Source organism: Melanotaenia boesemani, chromosome 11 (assembly GCF_017639745.1).
Source record: "Melanotaenia boesemani isolate fMelBoe1 chromosome 11, fMelBoe1.pri, whole genome shotgun sequence".
In the NCBI taxonomy this organism is placed as follows: Eukaryota; Metazoa; Chordata; class Actinopteri; order Atheriniformes; family Melanotaeniidae; genus Melanotaenia; species Melanotaenia boesemani.
In genome coordinates, this window is record NC_055692.1 from 6,844,968 (window position 1) to 6,862,062 (window position 17,095).

At 37.9% G+C, this 17,095-nt stretch overlaps 1 protein-coding gene and 1 long non-coding RNA gene across 2 annotated transcripts; both read left to right on the forward strand.

Annotated features, from left to right (window-relative positions):
* Positions 1 to 9,639: 9,639 nt before the first annotated feature.
* On the forward strand, positions 9,640 to 12,521 carry LOC121648825 (nuclear factor 7, brain-like). The gene has a single exon (XM_041999250.1). It carries the CDS (start codon positions 9,756 to 9,758, stop codon positions 11,184 to 11,186), a length of 1,431 nt encoding a protein of 476 aa, XP_041855184.1. The 5' UTR covers positions 9,640 to 9,755; the 3' UTR covers positions 11,187 to 12,521.
* A 2,721-nt stretch (positions 12,522 to 15,242) lies between these two features.
* LOC121648835 lies at positions 15,243 to 16,223 on the forward strand. The gene is made up of 2 exons (XR_006012041.1): positions 15,243 to 15,325; positions 15,892 to 16,223. It is a non-coding gene; the product is annotated as an uncharacterized LOC121648835 (long non-coding RNA).
* The last annotated feature ends 872 nt before the right edge of the window (positions 16,224 to 17,095 follow it).

Sequence of the window (17,095 nt, forward strand, 5' to 3'; positions counted from 1 at the left end):
CAACGTTGCCAACTCTGCATCAGACTTCAGTCCTTTGTTGTTACGAAGCTGTCTCCAGCGCGTGAAGGCGACGCCGATATTTATTCTAGTTTTCCCACGCTTCTTGTCATATAGCTTCTGTGACTCGTAGCGTACTTTTTTCTTCTTACCAGAAGCTAACTCTGGCGGTGATATTGGTCGCTTTGAAGTGGTTTCATCCATGCTTTATATCAAATAGACAAGCCAAGGTCGATTTGTCTAAACTTCTCTGGAAGCTCTGCTCTCACAAATTCACGTGATGATTGGTGAGGTAATTCAGTTGAAACGCTACCACAGTGCGAAGCTCAACCTCTCCTCCCCCTCTCTCAACTAGGAATCGCTTCTGAGCTGTAGATTCGAGCTGCTCTGCGATAAATTGTCTTATACTCACTCTACTGGTGGAAAAAAGGTACTACAACTTTTACGGACCGTAAAAAGTTGAAAAAGGACCAATAACTTTGTAATTTAATAAAATATCACATATGAAATGATGGCAAATGACATGTTTGTAAACTTTCTAACTATGGTATTTGTTATTTTTTACATGAATTTATATTGAAAATCCTACAGATTCTGCCTTTAACGTTGCAAATAAAAATTTCCAGTTTACTCGGTCAAATGCTTTTTCTCCGTCTAAAGAAATTACTGTGGATTCCAGATTATGTAGAGTAGAATAATCTACGATGTTAATTAATCTACGCATGTTAGTAGAGGAATGTCTACCTTTTAATAAAGCCTGTTTGGTCAGGATGTATTATTAGAGGGGTTATTTTTTCTCTCCTTCTGGCCAGAGCTTTGCTGATTATTTTAAGATCTACATTTATTAATGAAATTGGACGGTAACTGGAGGGAAGTGTCGGGTCTTTTCCTGGTTTTAATAGTAGAGTAATATTAGCTAGGTTCATATTTGAAAGTCGGTGCCAGTGTTGTCCAGAATTCTGCTGGGTAACCATCTGGACCTGGAGCTTTATTGTTAGACATATGCTGGAGAGCTTCATGGAGTTCACCGACTGAAAAGGGGGAATCCAAGATCATTTTATTTTCATGTTTTAATTTTGGAAGGTTGATGTTACTGAGAAATTTATCGATATTGTCATCTGTTGTAGTTAGTCTGAGATTCTCAAAGTTTCCTTCTTTTTCTTATGTGAAGAGAAGGAAAGTATTTTCCCTCTCATTGCTGCTTTTCCTGCTTCCCAAAGAACACACGCTGAAGTTTCTGGGAAGTCGTTTTCTAGATATAAGGACCATTCTCTTTTAAAGTAGCTGATAAACTTGGGATCTTTAACGATGTATTAAATCTCCAGTTTCTAGTTGCTGGTTTATTGTTCTCATTTCTCTGAGTGAATGATACTGGTGCGTGATCACTAATGGTAATGGGATGGATTCCGATTTCTGATTTCTAGTTAAGAAATAATCTAATCTAGAATAGGAATGGTGAACTGAAGAGAAGAAGGTGTATTCTCTTAGTGTGGGATGGTGAGAGCGCCAAGCATCACAGAGACCAAAATCCTTCATGTGCTGTTTTACAGTTTCTGAGGAATTCCAGACTCGATGAGCTCCTGTGGAACTAAGTTTGTCCAACATAATGTTAAAATCACCTCCCATAATTAGTGTGTTATCTGAGTGATCATGCGCGGCACCATACTAGCCCAATTCATTTCATCGATTACTCACACGGACCCATCAGCGTCATGTCTAGGGAAGTTCCAGCGCGCAACCCAGATAGCAGAAAGGAGATCGGACAGAGAAAAGATCTTGAAAAGAAGACTTTTCACAAGTCTGAGGCGAGTCTCAAGTTACTGAAAATGCAACAATGTACACAACTGTTGTGTACTTCTAACATTAGATGACACTTTAGTTGTAATGAACAGTTCTTTCCAAACTCAAAGCTCCTTTTTATAAAAAGGTCTCATTTACGTGTGTGCCACCTTGTTCCTTGTCTGTGCCCCCACCTGCAGCAGCGCCAAGATCTTTTTGTGGCTGTGGTTGCGACCACTGCTAAGAATGGCTGCAGCCACTCTCGGAATGGTTGCGACCATGGTCGGAGTGGTTGCAACCACAGTCAGGGCGAGTTCAACCATGGTCGGAGTGGTTGCAACCACAGTCAGGGCGAGTTCAACCATGGTCGGAGTGGTTGCAACCACAGTCAGGGCGAGTTCAACCATTGTCGGAGTGGTTGCAACCACCGTCAGGGCGAGTTCAACCATTGTCGGAGTGGTTGCAACCACAGTCAGGGCGAGTTCAACCATTGTCGGAGTGGTTGCAACCACAGTCAGGGCGAGTTCAACCATTGTCGGAGTGGTTGCAACCACAGTCAGGGCGAGTTCAACCATGGTCGGAGTGGTTGCAACCACAGTCAGGGCGAGTTCAACCATTGTCGGAGTGGTTGCAACCACAGTCAGGGCGAGTTCAACCATGGTCGGAGTGGTTGCAACCACAGTCAGGGCGAGTTCAACCATGGTCGGAGTGGTTGCAACCACAGTCAGGGCGAGTTCAACCATTGTCGGAGTGGTTGCAACCACAGTCAGGGCGAGTTCAACCATGGTCAGAGTGGTTGCAACCACTCTTGAGGTGATAACCTTCCTAATGTTGACAGCCACTGTTTTAACAGTGGCATTCCAGCCACTACCGTTGTCATAATAGTTAATAAAGGCTACTGCTGCTACACAATTGATAGACAAACGTTGTTGCGTCTTTCAGAATGTTTATAAAACATGCCACCACGTTCAGAATGTTGACAGCCACTTTGGAGCTGGAGGATTCAGCTTGCAGCCACAACTGGACTGGTGGAGACCCATCTCTTCGTTTTCGCCTCCACTTTGCGTCCACTGTCAAAACGGTTGCACACGGGCTGCTATGGCTTTGAGTATGGTTTATAAATGTTGCTACTGCTTAAAGAACGTTGACTTTTTTTATGTATGAACAGATATTTAAAATGGTCTGTAGAATAAACAATGAACCATGGAATTCTTTATTATCACAAGCGATAAACAAAAAACTTTCACCGGGCTTCAACGACTATCAAACTAGTTTCATACTACCATCACTTCCAGTTCTGCCTACAATTCGTTTCAAAATAACAGTCTAGCACCTGCTTCATTCATGTTGACAGAGAAATGTTTAAAGAGTCTGGACACACAGAGCTGGAAACATGAGTCTTTTTATTCTGCAGCTGCATTATGCAAACACAGTGTATGAGAGGTGGAGATTATTGTAAAACTTTTCCAACTAGGAAGCTTTGATTCAAAGACTTTCACTTTGATATTAAATGACTTCTGAAATAAAATGATAAAATATCTTCATCATGTGATTGTGTGACTCATGTTTCTTCCTGTGATCACCAGTAGATGGAGACTAAACTCACATTTTCTTCACATTAAAATCTTAAAATGTTTTTATTGATTTTGTCCTTTCATACAGATAAATAGGATTTTAAGAAACCCTCTGATGTTTTCAGTGACATTACTACCAGTATTTAGTCTTTTGTCAGTGGAGGCTGAAACAGTAAATGGAAGTGTAAACACCAACTTTACATTTCATATTTTTTCTCCACGTTATGTATGTATTTGGATGTTGTCAAACTTAACATGTCCACTTGAAATATTAAGTAATATTAAAACTTTCAGAAATCTAAAATATGTGTTAAACACACAGTGACCTTACTAACTGAATCATGTACATAACTGAAGGTCCACCATGTGCTTATTAAATGCTGATATTATGCAAAAATGTCACCCTGTCATTGTCCACACTGTCACCAAGCCTCCCAGGACAGGGTGGACATGGTTCATAAAGGGAAGAACAAGTGCATAGTTTAGGCCAGTGGTTCCCAAACTGGGGTCTGACCAAAGAACATGGAGGTCCCGGAAGCTTTAACCATTAAGACAATGTCCACACAGAGATGATTTGATGTGTATCCAGTCAACTTTTTCTTCACTCATCAGAAGGCTCATGTACAAAGACTGGCGAGGATTTCCCACTGAAACATGGCGTACGCTCTAATCCGGAAAATGTCGTACGCACAAAACAATCCAGATGTATGAATCTGTGCGCATGCATGAATCCAATCCCATTTCCTTTGTACATCCTGATCAACGTGGAATTGGGCACATGTGTTGGAGTACACAACTCCTCCCTGTCCACACCTCCATTTGAATATGCAAATCATATTGAAATGAGCCGCACCTGAGATTCCCTTCTCTGCACGATCAGAAAATTACAAGAGAATGAGTGTTACAGGGGGCAAAATAAGAATTTCATGGAAAGCGAAGTGGAGACACTACTCGCTAAAGTGATCACAAAAATGTCCTCTTTGACACGCTGTCCTCCGTAATCAGCTGCAAACAGAAGAGGAGTGAGTTGGAGTGTGTGTGAGGCTGTCAATGCTGTGGGGCCAGAGAAGCACACACAAACAGAAGTTAAAAAGAAGTGGTCCGACATCAAGGTGGATGTGAAGCGGTGGCTGGCTGCCCACCACCAAAGTTTGTCCAGAACAGGTGGAGGGACTGGAGAAGGCGGTCGTTGTCAGGTGACGTTACGTTTGGGACATAGGTGTAAGCACTGATACCATAAACCAGGCAGTTTATGTCCAGCGATATGGTTGGAGGTAGTAATGTGGCTTCAGAGCTCCATTCCTTAATTTTGAGTTCGTAAGAAGAATCTATGTTATTAATTGTTGACAATTTGGCAATTCCAGGCAATCTTGATAAATGTGTCCCTGCTAGTTGGGTCACGTGTATGACAAAGACTGATTGCCAGCTTTTTTACCCGCTCACCCACATGCATGAGCATTCTGGACTAGGTTGTTGCAAGAAGGTTACCAAGAGCTTCAGCCACAAAATGAAACTTCAACAGTAGATCTGTCAACACTGTGTATGAGAACCGAGATGAACTCATACAGTGTTCTGAGAACATTAGGGCATGTGGTTCTTTCAACAGCAACACACTGAGGGAGGCTTCTGGCTTCCTGAGGATGCTGCAGGATGAGGGTTTCCAGTTTTTTATGCAGCTGTTCTGTCCCCTGCGTGCTTAGCTCTCCACGCAGTGACAGACAGCTAAACAAGGGTAAGCAGGTGTACTAGGCACTCCAGAGCTGAATGATGATTGAGACGTTGAAGTAAAGTTCAATAGTTTTACTTGTCCTTTGCATCCACTCTTTTTTCTTTACATGCTTTTCCACATTCTTCGTGCTTACATTTTCTTCTTGTGAAACTACAATAAAAGAAATCTTTACTGCACAATTATCTGTAACATTATCACTTGCTTATTCAATTTTTATATGTGAAAGCAGTTAGCCATTATAAATTCTAATGCATACCAAATAGGGACAAAATATACATCTTTATCTATTCCCAACATTAAGTATGGCAAATATACTTACAAACAAAGCTTCTCTGAGGCTCAACACAGGCAGACTGCACATGATTCAGCAGAGGCTCAACTGAAGCCTCCTGCTATGCCAGACCTTGGTTCAAAATGGCAGGTCTCATCTAAGACTAACCATGTGACCCAAGCTGAGCAATAGAGAAACAGCAAACTGAAATGAGCTGTCTGCTTCCACACAGCCACTGGGTAGTGCTAAACATTTTACCCACATTAAACATGTAACATCACAGCAGCTCTTTCTCAAAATCATGCCTCACCTTAACATGTTGTACCAGAAACTGCAGAAGAAGAACAACGATGCAGTCTTCATCAAACATGTCCTCCAGAACTTCATAAGAAGTGTGCAGGCAATAAGGTAAAATCAGATCATGATGATTCTCTCAGTAGAAAACTTTGTCATAATGACAAATAAAAGTTGTAGAGCTATAATAGTATTGTTGAAACATAACTTTATTACAAAGAAAATACAACCACATTTTCTTATGATTTCTGATACAATACACGTTGATATTTAGATGTACTAACAGGAATTGCTGGTCTGCCCTCAGAGATTCATCTCAACAACAGCAGCAAGAAGCTACAGGAGCCAAACCAAAGAGAGCCTCGGGAGAAGAGGAGAAGCAGAGACTCTGTAAAGAAGTCTGGGACACAATCCTGACTCACAGACCACCTTGTGAGCGCCACACTGCTGGAAACACAGATGTTTGAGCAGCATTGCTGCACACTTCCCAGTGAAGCTTTGAATGCCACTGTGAGTTGCTCTATGTGTTGCAGCAGGAAAACTGCAGGACAGCAGTTTATGAGGACCAGAGTTGGACATCCTCGGGTTACCATGGACACCATATGCAGGGGTTGTTTCTCTCTGAAATACAATACAGTCGATTCACTGTTGATGTTATTTTGCATGATGATTTCTTCATTGATATGTTTTTATGTGAATATGTTTATTAGTTTTCAAATTTGATCAGGGTCTTTTAATAGATTTTATACATAGTAATTCAAATAAATGATTTTCTCCACTTTATACAATACTTTTCAAAAAGGTTTAACATGATATTAAACAGCTTCAACACTCATTTAGTGTAAATCTGGTTATTTCATGTTGTTTACATTTTAACTGGACGTCATCTTTTTCTTTAGTCTTTATGTGACAAACCACTTCTGGGACCATAATTCTGCTTCTGTTGCAGTAAAAGTTTGAGTAATAACAAATTGTAAAATGTGAAAATTTAACTTATTTATCTGTTTTCTATCTTTTTGCTGTTAGTCTCTTGGTTCTTTATAGTCCATTGTTGATTGAGTGCCCTTTAATTTTTATTTGCACTTAAAATAATTTCAACTGCTGATCAGACAATCTGTACAAATAACCAAACATGTTTTCTGCAAATACATATATTTTGTGCAGTCTTGAGTAATTTATATATGCATAAACTCTTTATTACTGCATTCATGTACACAGTTGATTTTGCACTTCGTTAATATCTTAAATCACAAACAGTAAATACTATAAATAAATCTGAATTATTCTTTATTTATGGCAAAGCATTTATCTCTCCTTGTCTGAAGGACATCGATCACATTTCTCCTGTTGAGAAACCATTAAATTTATCATTTACTGAAGAGCCAAATATTTTTATTCATGAAGACTCCATGTCTTGGCTCTAGCACATGGTATTTAGTTAACAGAGGTAAAGGTAAGATCTTACTATAAGTTGAACAGGTAACCTTTGTCATAACAATTGACCCCACTGTGAAATTTCTCAGGAGCAGCCACTGGTTGCCAGTCTCACTGGACCAGTCTGGTGTGACTTGGTTGGAGGTAAGTTTAATTTTGCATGGTGTGTTACTTTTTTATGGTAAGTTTGAATGTTTTTGTTTCTCTTTACTTTTTCTAGTTGTGTCCTGTGTGGTGCAGCCATGGTTGTTGTGTGAGGAATCTGGACTCACTGTCTCACCTGTTGAGTGCCGCTGTTTGAAGTTTGTGCATTTTCATCAGTCTTTTGTTCATATTTTTTATGTTTAATTAACTTGGTAGGTTTTTTTCAAATTTTCTTATATAAAGTTTTCTGTGGCTTTGGTAGTGATGGTTGACCTGATATTTTCTTCTCGGGTTCTGCGGTCCTCATTAAATCTCTGTTTTTTCTTGTGAGATGACCCCCCCTGCTAGACGATGGTACATCCTCCTGGATTCTGTCTGTGGGCCATTAGCACAATCACACTGTCCCTTCAGTATGAATGTACTCAGTGTTTCTATAGAGGGACCAGCCATGAAATTATCAATCTCACTTTGTAAGTCTAAACCAAAACTCTCACAATTGTTTTCCAGATTAAAAATCTGGAGGTAACCTTTGTTAATGTCCTCACTCTGATTAAATGCTAGATTAAATAGATTTGTCCAGTTCAGCCATTTCTTGCATCAGCATTTCTATGTTGGATAAAAATAATCTCAGACCAACAGAATCTTGGTAGAGTAAAATTTACTTGGAAGGAGTTCACGTCAGCACAAAGACAGAGACAAGAAGCTGTGAACAGTGTACAGCCAGCTGTGGACCGAACGAGAGCCAAATGTGAACTGACGATGAACTTTTTCAGCACAAACGTTAAAACTGCTTTATCATCTTAGCAAGATTATGTTCAGCTTTCCCATGAGAAAAATGAGCTATGTATCTACCTTATGGTGATATTGACCCATATACAAGTTTGTTAAAATATGTAAGTTAGACAGTGAAAGCCAATGTGTTGAAATCTTTCTGTTCACTGAAGGACTAAGGATAAACCTTCTTTATTTAAATAACTTTCTATTTGTATGTGTTTAACAAATTGTTCTGTTAAAAGGCAATAAAAGAAAATTAAAAAGAAGTTTAAACTGGTGGAAATTTGCATCTTTTACTGTAATGAGTGGCTCTATATACTCTCAGATGCTCGGTCCTTGTGTGGAAACAACAGAAAGCTAAAACTAAATTATCCAATTTACACACTGTCTCTTCTGAACTGCATAAATATCGTTTTATCTTTTTATAAAATACTTCCAAAGTCCAAAAGAAATTCACTTCACTGTTAGGTGAGGCCCTGTTCAGTCTGATGGTAACAAAACTATTTAATTCTGGATCTCTACAGAACAGTAAACATATTTGGAGGAATTTCTACATAAAGGTGAAGCAACTATACCTTGGTGAGTCCTGCTGTTGAAAGATTCAGTAACAAATGGCTGAGAAAATCACTTTTGTTGAAAACTTCCTGAGCTGCCATGTGTGTTCAGAGACTTTCAGATATCCTGTGTCTCTGAGCTGCAACCACAACTTCTGTTCAAGCTGCCTGCAGAAATTCTGGAAACAAGCTGGAAACAAAAACTGTCCCATTTGTAAAAGAAAATCCTCTAAGGACTTTCCACCAGTAAATTTTGGATTAAAGGAACTGGCTGATTCTTTTGCTGGAAGACAGAAATCTGGATCATGTGAAACAGAAAAAGAAGTAAAGACATTGACTGTGTGTACTAAACATCCAGAAGTTCCTTGTTTGTTCTGTGAGGACGAGCAGAGAGCTGTGTGTCCTGTCTGTGAGTTTTCTCTCCACCAGCATCACAAAGTGGTTCCTATAGAACAAGCAGTCAGTGGCCTGAAGGAGCAGCTGAAATGTGACTTAAAGTCTATGCAGGACAAGAGGAACACATACAAACAAGTGGAGGAAACATACAATGATGGGAACTGTTACTGAATTAATCAACATACAATAAAGGTAAATATCACTGATTTGTTAGAATAACATCTTTTCTGTTACAGCCGGGCATTGGCTAAAATAATAGTTTAGGTAATATGTTTATCTATATAGTTAAAAAAGGCTTGTTTTATTATATTGTATATTATATTATATTATTTATATTGTCAGTGGAGTAATGAAGTACTTTTTCATTTAATTTTATTTCATTGATTTTATTTTATACCTGTATTCGAGCTCAAAAATGAAGATGACCTCTGAAATGTTCATTGAAGGACTGAAGCAGAAACTTTGTCTTCTATGTAGTTTCTATGGAAACCAGCATTTCATGGTTTGTTGTGGTGAAACTAAAAAGATGTTTGAACTTCATTTTATTAAACTACATGAAAGTAACATTTAGCTCTGAAAGACGCTCTGACGCTTCCATCTGCTGGAGACAAACATTTATTGCAGCCTTTCTGACTGATTGTGACGTAACTGAAATGAAGGAAAATGAAAGTAAATCTGACATAACAGAAAATAAAAAAGGTCGCCATTACAGTGTCGGAACAATCATAAAAGTATCTGGAGGATTTATTTATTTCAAGGTGAAGCAACTATAAGTTGGTGAGTCCTGCTGTTGAAAGATTCAGTAACAAATGGCTGAAAAACATCTTAAAAACTACCTGAGCTGTCATGTGTGTTCAGAGACTTTCAGAGATCCTGTGTCTCTGAGCTGCAACCACAACTTCTGTTCAAGCTGCCTGCAGAAATTCTGGGAACAAGCTGGAAACAAAAACTGTCCCATTTGTAAAAGAAAATCATCTGAGGACGATCCAAAGGAGAACTTTGGATTAAAGGAACTGGCTGATTCTTTTGCTGGAAGACAGAAATCTGGATCATGTGAAACAGAAAAAGAAGTAAAGACATTGACTGTGTGTACTAAACATCCAGAAATTCCTTATTGGTTCTGTGAGGACGAGCAGAGAGCTGTGTGTCCTGTCTGTGAGTTTTCTCTCCACCAGCATCACAAAGTGGTTCCTATAGAACAAGCAGTCAGTGACCTGAAGGAGCAGCTGAAATGTGACTTAAAGTCTCTGCAGGACAAGAGGAACACATACAAACAAGTGGAGGAAACATACAATGATGTGATTCAACACTCCAACAAGCAGCTGTTGTCCACAGAGAAGCAGATCAGAGCAGAGTTCAACAAGCTGCAGCAGTTCCTGAAAGAGGAAGAGGAGTCCAGACTGGCAGCTCTGAGGGAGGAAGAGGAGCAGAAGAGGAAGACTATCAGCAGAGAGATGAAGAAGATTCAGGATCACATCTCCTCTCTGTCAGACAGCATCTGTGCTGTTGAAGAAGACCTGCAGAAAGACAACGTGCCATTCCTCAGCAGTTATAAAGCCACTCAGAGCAGAAGCAGAACCCAGTGCTCACTGTCAGATCCACAGCTGGTCTCAGGAGCCCTGATAGATGTGGCCAAACACCTGGGCAACCTGTCCTTCAGAGTCTGGGAGAAGATGAAGGAGAAGGTCCACTTCAGTCCCGTCATTCTGGACCCAAACACTGCAAATTCATGTCTCTATCTGTCTGATGATCTGACCAGTGTGAGATATGGAGACAAAAAGCAGCTTCCTGATAATCCAGAGAGAAACACAAAGTACCCCACTGTGTTTGGCTCTGAGGGCTTCAGCTCAGGGAAACACAGCTGGGAGGTGGAGGTGGGAGATCATCCGGACTGGCTGGTGGGTTTGGTTAAAGAGTCTGTTGACAGGAAGGGAGAATTATATGCTTCACCAGAATATGGAATCTGGCCTTTAGTGCACGGTAATGGAAAATACACTGATTGTGTTGGTAAGACTGTCACAGTGGAGAAGAGTCTCCAGAGGATCAGAGTCCAGCTGGACTATGACAGGGGGGAGGTGTCCTTCTACAACCCTGAAGACATGACTGACATCTACACTCACAGAGACACTTTCACTGAGAAACTCTTCCCATATTTCAGTGTTGCTTCAGCTGGAGAAGCAAAAACCTCTGATATCAAAATTTGTCAAACTCTTGTTTCTCTGAGATTTTCAGAAAAATGAATCAGATGTTCAAACTTTTACCATCATAAATTGTTGTTCATCAATAGTTTTCAGACTTTTACACGTCAAACTTTTTAAATCATTGATACAAATCAGCAGTCTGATTTAATCTTTATACTAAAACAGATTCAAGGCTTCTTAAATGATTTTCTTCATGTAAATATTTTCTAATCTTGCTTTACTTATATTAGATCTCTGCCCAACAAGTCACTGTTAGTTCATGACTCCATCATTTCTCACAAATGAGATTTTCTTTTTATTTCAGAAACATGGTTAACAGAAGGCACAAGTTCTACTTTTCTTAATAAAACAGCAGCCAAAATGTTAGTTTTATGAATAAATGCTGAAATGGGAGGAGAGGAGGTGGAGAAGCTGCCTCATTTAAAGATGCATTTCCATGGAAAGAGATTTCATTTGGGAATTTTATTTCTTTTCAATATCTTAGTTTTATTTTAAGGGGTGCCTCCATAATTGCCTGTCTGCCTATTTTTGGAATTTGGTTAAATTTATATGTTATAATTTATATATATATATTCTTCATCACAAGTGCTTCATCCAGCTGTGTCATTAGTTTGTAAATAGATTCATTTTCTTCTTGTTTTTAATTAACTTTACTGAATAAAGTCAAATGTTTAAAATACAGAAAAAGAAAGAAAATAAAATTTTATCCTGTAAAATCATTTCAGCCAAAGTTTTATTTTACTTTAGATCAAAGTTATTGAACGTGGAAACTTCTGCTCATGATTTTATGTCTGAACTTTGTCGTTAGGATTTTTTCTGTCTGTTCAGATCAATTAATTCCAGCTTTTAATCTTTAAACTAGAAATATTTACATGCTCATTTAGATGTTTCCAGAAGTAATAAATGTCAGAACAATCATCATTTATAGATCGCTCTGTTGGATGTTGAAGAGCTGAAAATGTGAGAAATAAAGTTTTACATCTTTAAAAAGAGATGTAAAACTCAGATTCTCCAACTGGTCTGAGCTTCAGTGTTCAACATTAGAAACAAGCAGAAATCAAACCTATTGAGGAGAAAATTTCACTTTATTTCTCCTCCACTGGATGTTTGTTCACTATTAAATGTTGTGTGTAAAATAAAGAATAAATCAGAGGTTTTCAGCAGTATATTCATTCTTCATCAAGTTTTCTAAGTTCACCTGCTTCATTCATGTTGACAGAGAAATGTTTAAAGAGTCTGGACACACAGAGCTGGAAACATGAGTCTTTTTATTCTGCAGCTGCATTATGCAAACACAGTGTATGAGAGGTGGAGATTATTGTAAAACTTTTCCAACCAGGAAACTTTGATTCAAAGACTTTCACTTTGATATTAAATGACTTCAGAAATAAAATGATAAAATATCTTCATCATGTGATTGTGTGACTCATGTTTCTTCCTATGATCACCACTAGATGGAGACTAAACTCACATTTTCTTCACATTTAAAATCTTAAAATGTTTTTATTGATTTTGTCCTTTCATACATGTGAAATAAAGTTAATTAAATATTGAAGAACTCTGTGAAGGTATCATCACATCAAAGCACTTTTTCTCCCTTAAAGCCCATGAAAGCAAAGTTTGGTGGATTTTCAGCTCAGAAATCTAGTTTTAAATCTTAGTGAAGAAAATCTGCTTGATAGAAACTAAATTGTGAGCATACTCTGTCTGTGCAGACGTGGACACAAGAGTCAGTGTTCAAGCTTCTCTATTAACTCCAGATGAAAGGCTTTCTGGTGGATCCCTTTGGGAATAAATGAGGAAGACTGAAACTGAATGAAAAGCATTTCCTCACCTTCATCATCCTGTTGAAGTGAAGTCAGAGCTCAGATCAGATTTCTTCCTGTTTCTGATTTCATGAAATCAAGAAGGAAGCTGCAGTTCCAACCAAAGATTTAAAGCTTCAATGCAGCATTTCTGACATTACAGGAAGATTTTAACTGTTAAGAAGGAAATAAAAAGACATTTGATTGTTTTAGATTATAAAATACTCTGATTCTTCTGAGATGAGGAGATTATTTTTAACCTCTAATATGAGTCAGTGTCACCATAAGGTGCCTTTTGGTGTCCTCATTATAGTCACTCAATAATGATGAAAATGTGGCAGAATATTGAAACTCTGGGGACTTTTTATAAATGACCAAACATTTAAACATCTATTGACACAATAAAAAGTCTCATAAAATATGTTTCCTTCATTTTATTTTTTCCATTGGACATACATGATTTTGGCATGTCCCTCACACTGCTCTGTTAACTATAGTGTGTGTAATAAGTGGTTAAATAATACTAAGTAAAAAATCTTTTTACATGGTTTTATTGTCTTCAGCAGCTTATTTAATAAAACAAGTCCTTCTGATCATTTATGTTCTATTTTTCTATTTTTATAATCACATGAAACATTTTGTGTGTCCCTGAAATCACACTCTAAGAAATGATTCATGGGGTTAGTATGTAAAGCTTAAAATAATAAATACTTTTAACACAACAGACTTTGTTTATTGCAGGTACACATACTAATAAGTTTTTAACTTATTTTAATAGGGTTAATAGAAATAGAAATGAAGATAAATTCTTAACTTGAAAATTTACACATTTTGAATAAAACAAATTTACCTCCTTCCAACAAAAAAACAAGTTAGTGAAAAAACAAGTTAGTTAAACTCGTTTATTTCATAAGCTACTTAAAAAGCTGGGGACACGGTTATGTTGCCCAGACACGTCTTGGAGACTACAGCGGGAGGGAAACATAGAAAGACACCAGAGGCTGCATTTGCATCGTTTGATTTCGTGCTGTTTGGTAAGTTGCTTTTGTTTTTCTCTTTTCATTTTGTTTTGCTGAAAATGCATCCACCATGAATGAAACTCTGAAAACTTTTATAGGCTAGTTGTAAAGTTGGTAGCTTTTCAGTTAGCTAGTGTCTCCTATGTACTTTCAAGTTTTCGGTTTTACTTTAGAAGCTTAAACTTGTCGTTATTTAACACCTGTAACAATGATTGTCACTGCAAGTGTTGAGTTTGTCCGAATTTAAAACTAATGCTGACTGAATAGTTTTTCTCCAGCAACAACTGCAGGTATGTTAACAAAAAATTGAATTCAAACCTCCAGCATGTGGGTTAGATGTAGCACAACTAATTTTCACATCCTGGTTTAACTATTATTAAAATGCAAAAAAAAAAGTAATCTGTAATCTCTGTTGTAATTGAGTAGCTTGCATGTACTGACTTCTTTGTGAAATGATTACATTTATCCATAAAAATATTGCTGTAGTTTTATGTGAATTACATTAAACTTTGGTGAAAATGACTAAACTGGAACAAAGTCATAAATAGTTTCAGGCATTTTTTATGTTATTAAAATGGCTCTTAGTTTTTGTGGGAAGAAAAGCATAAGAATTGTATAGTGAGAATTTTCTTTATTTTCTATCTGCTTAGTCAGTATAAGAGTAAAGACAGATGGCCTGCTCTTTTTAATGCTACTCAGGTAAAAGCCATATAAAAAATAGTTTATAGTTTGTGGCATAGAAGTTGTCTTTCTGCATCAACAAATGGTTCCCTTTGTATTTGGCTTATTTTTCTACAGATTAACGAAGAACTCAGAAGATCACCACCGTTAACTTAGAGACAACTGGACCTGTACTCCCCAAAAATAATGTCCCTAGTTTCTGTAAAAGGAGGAGCTACAAAAGTGAAAATTCAGCACATTAGGAACATGCTACTAGAGGTAAAAGCAAATGTAACATGGAATATTAAATTTAAAGAAGGGAATTACATTTTTCTAGAAAGTGATAATGTGATTGATCAGTTCGTTTCTCTGCTGTATAGCAAATATCACCTGTTTGAATGTTGGTCAAAAAGACTATTTTTATTTCATAATAATGTGTTAGGTAACGAGTATAAATACATTTTGTGTGTGTGTGTGTGTGTGTGTGTGTGTGTGTGTGTGTGTGTGTGTGTGTGTGTGTTTGTAAGGTGATGGTTTGTAAAATCTTGTTCAGAGTTCTATGTCCCTCTAAATGATGTGTTTTGGTTTTTGTCTTTACAGGATGATTCAGTGGAGAGGAGGCGTAAGGGCTGCTATTCATTCTTTAGTGGCGTAGCTCAAAGAGAAGGAGGAAGCTCTCTTCAAAGAGCACTCGGTAGGTACAGACCCACACTCAAAAGACATGTAAGGTTAACTTTGATACTAAAGTACCTTTAGGCACGAGCGTGAGTAAATACTGTTGTCCTTTTGGACCTCTGACGGGAGCTATACTCCTCCTTCTGACCATGCGTGCGTGGGAAAGACTTCACACAACAAGGAATGTCTGTTTTGGCAACTTTACTGAACACAGATGGTAAGTACAGACATTTGGCTTCTACATTAGCATCTGTATGGCTGCTGTGCTGGATTGCGGTCTCTAGCTCGGCACGGAACAGCAAGCTGAGCTGTCCATGCACCAAGCCGTGGGCACCGTTTTACATCCAACTAGAAAAACAAAAAAAAAAACTACTTCCATGAGGGAACCTCACTAACTCATGCATATGAATGCTGCTCCTGCTAACCAATCCAAACGCTATACTGGATAACGCACAGAACGGGGGGGGGTCAAACTTAGCTGCTGTGATCTGCCTTACAATATTGTTTGATTTGGGATGCAGCAGGTATAGAAGATGGATGGACTTAAAATATTGACATTTATTTACTTATATTTGATTTACTTAGGATGAATGGGACATTGCCAGTGAAGTGATGAAGATCATCATCATCGGAGGATCTACAGCATTTGACCCAGCCTGAGCAAGAATCGTGATAGAAGGAACTGAAGTCTTACAAGAACTTGATGTTCCCAGAGCTGTGCCTTGCTAATGGGACTTATATATATGCCTTAAACCTCAGCTACACAAAGGTGCTGAAACATTCCTTTGAAGTGTTTCAGAGGGTATTCCTTGGGCTGGATGGTCTGAAAGCTAGCCCAAAGGTTATTTTTCTAAAAACCGCAAGATTTTTACCTTACTTTCAAAATGTGTTGAGAATAAAAAGAGCAAAATAATAGACTTGCTTGTTTTTTTGTTATTTAAGTTAAATAAGTTCATAGTACTAAGGAAAATTGAGGTAACAATTTGCATGGACCTTTCTGAGTTAAACTGAATCAAACAAAGCGACAAGAATTTAAATAAGTAATTTGACAACTTAAAATCACCTAAATTTTAGAAGCAAATTTAATTTGAATCAGCACAATTAAGCTTTTTTAGACGAGTCCAAATCATGTTGACCATACTAATTAAATTGAGGTAGTAGAACTATGAAAGGCTCTGGATATGTACTTAATAGTAATTAAGTTGCAAGTACTTAATAAGGTGCATGCAAATTGTTACAGGGCCAAATTTAAATGTTTGAACTCGGGTGGAAGAAAAACACCAGTAGAACTCAGGGCTGTATGTTTAATAGTGGAAGTGAGAACATTTAAATATCTACAATGTCAAGGGATTGAAAGTGAACTGTGTAGCCATAAGAAAACCACTTATCAGTGAGGCTAACAGGAGCTAAAGGCTTCAGTTTGCTACAGTGAAAAAATGCACTGTGAATACTGTGTTTTAAATATTTTTATTCATTTTCAGAGAAGAAGAAAAAATAAGTTCAGTATAGAACAATGCACAGTTCAATATTCAAAACCAAACCCTTTGAAGAAAAAGAAAAGAGGAGAAAGACAAAAACAAAAGAGAGAAAAAAAGAATGAATTAAAAAAAGTCTCAAGTCACTTTTTGTTGTACTGAGTAATCTGCCATGCAACGCCTGCCATCTGGTTTGCTTAGATGACTGCATTATAACATCCAAGGAATTTAAAATCCGTTCTCACCCTTTTTCTACCAGCATTCAGTAACAGAACTGATCTGTAGCTTAAACCAATGATTCCCAACCCTGGTCT

What these genes read in the sequence shown, in the direction of transcription:
- LOC121648825 (XM_041999250.1), top strand. Translation starts at nt 9,756, where the DNA reads ATGGCTGAAAAACATCTTAAAAACTACCTGAGCTGTCATGTGTGTTCA.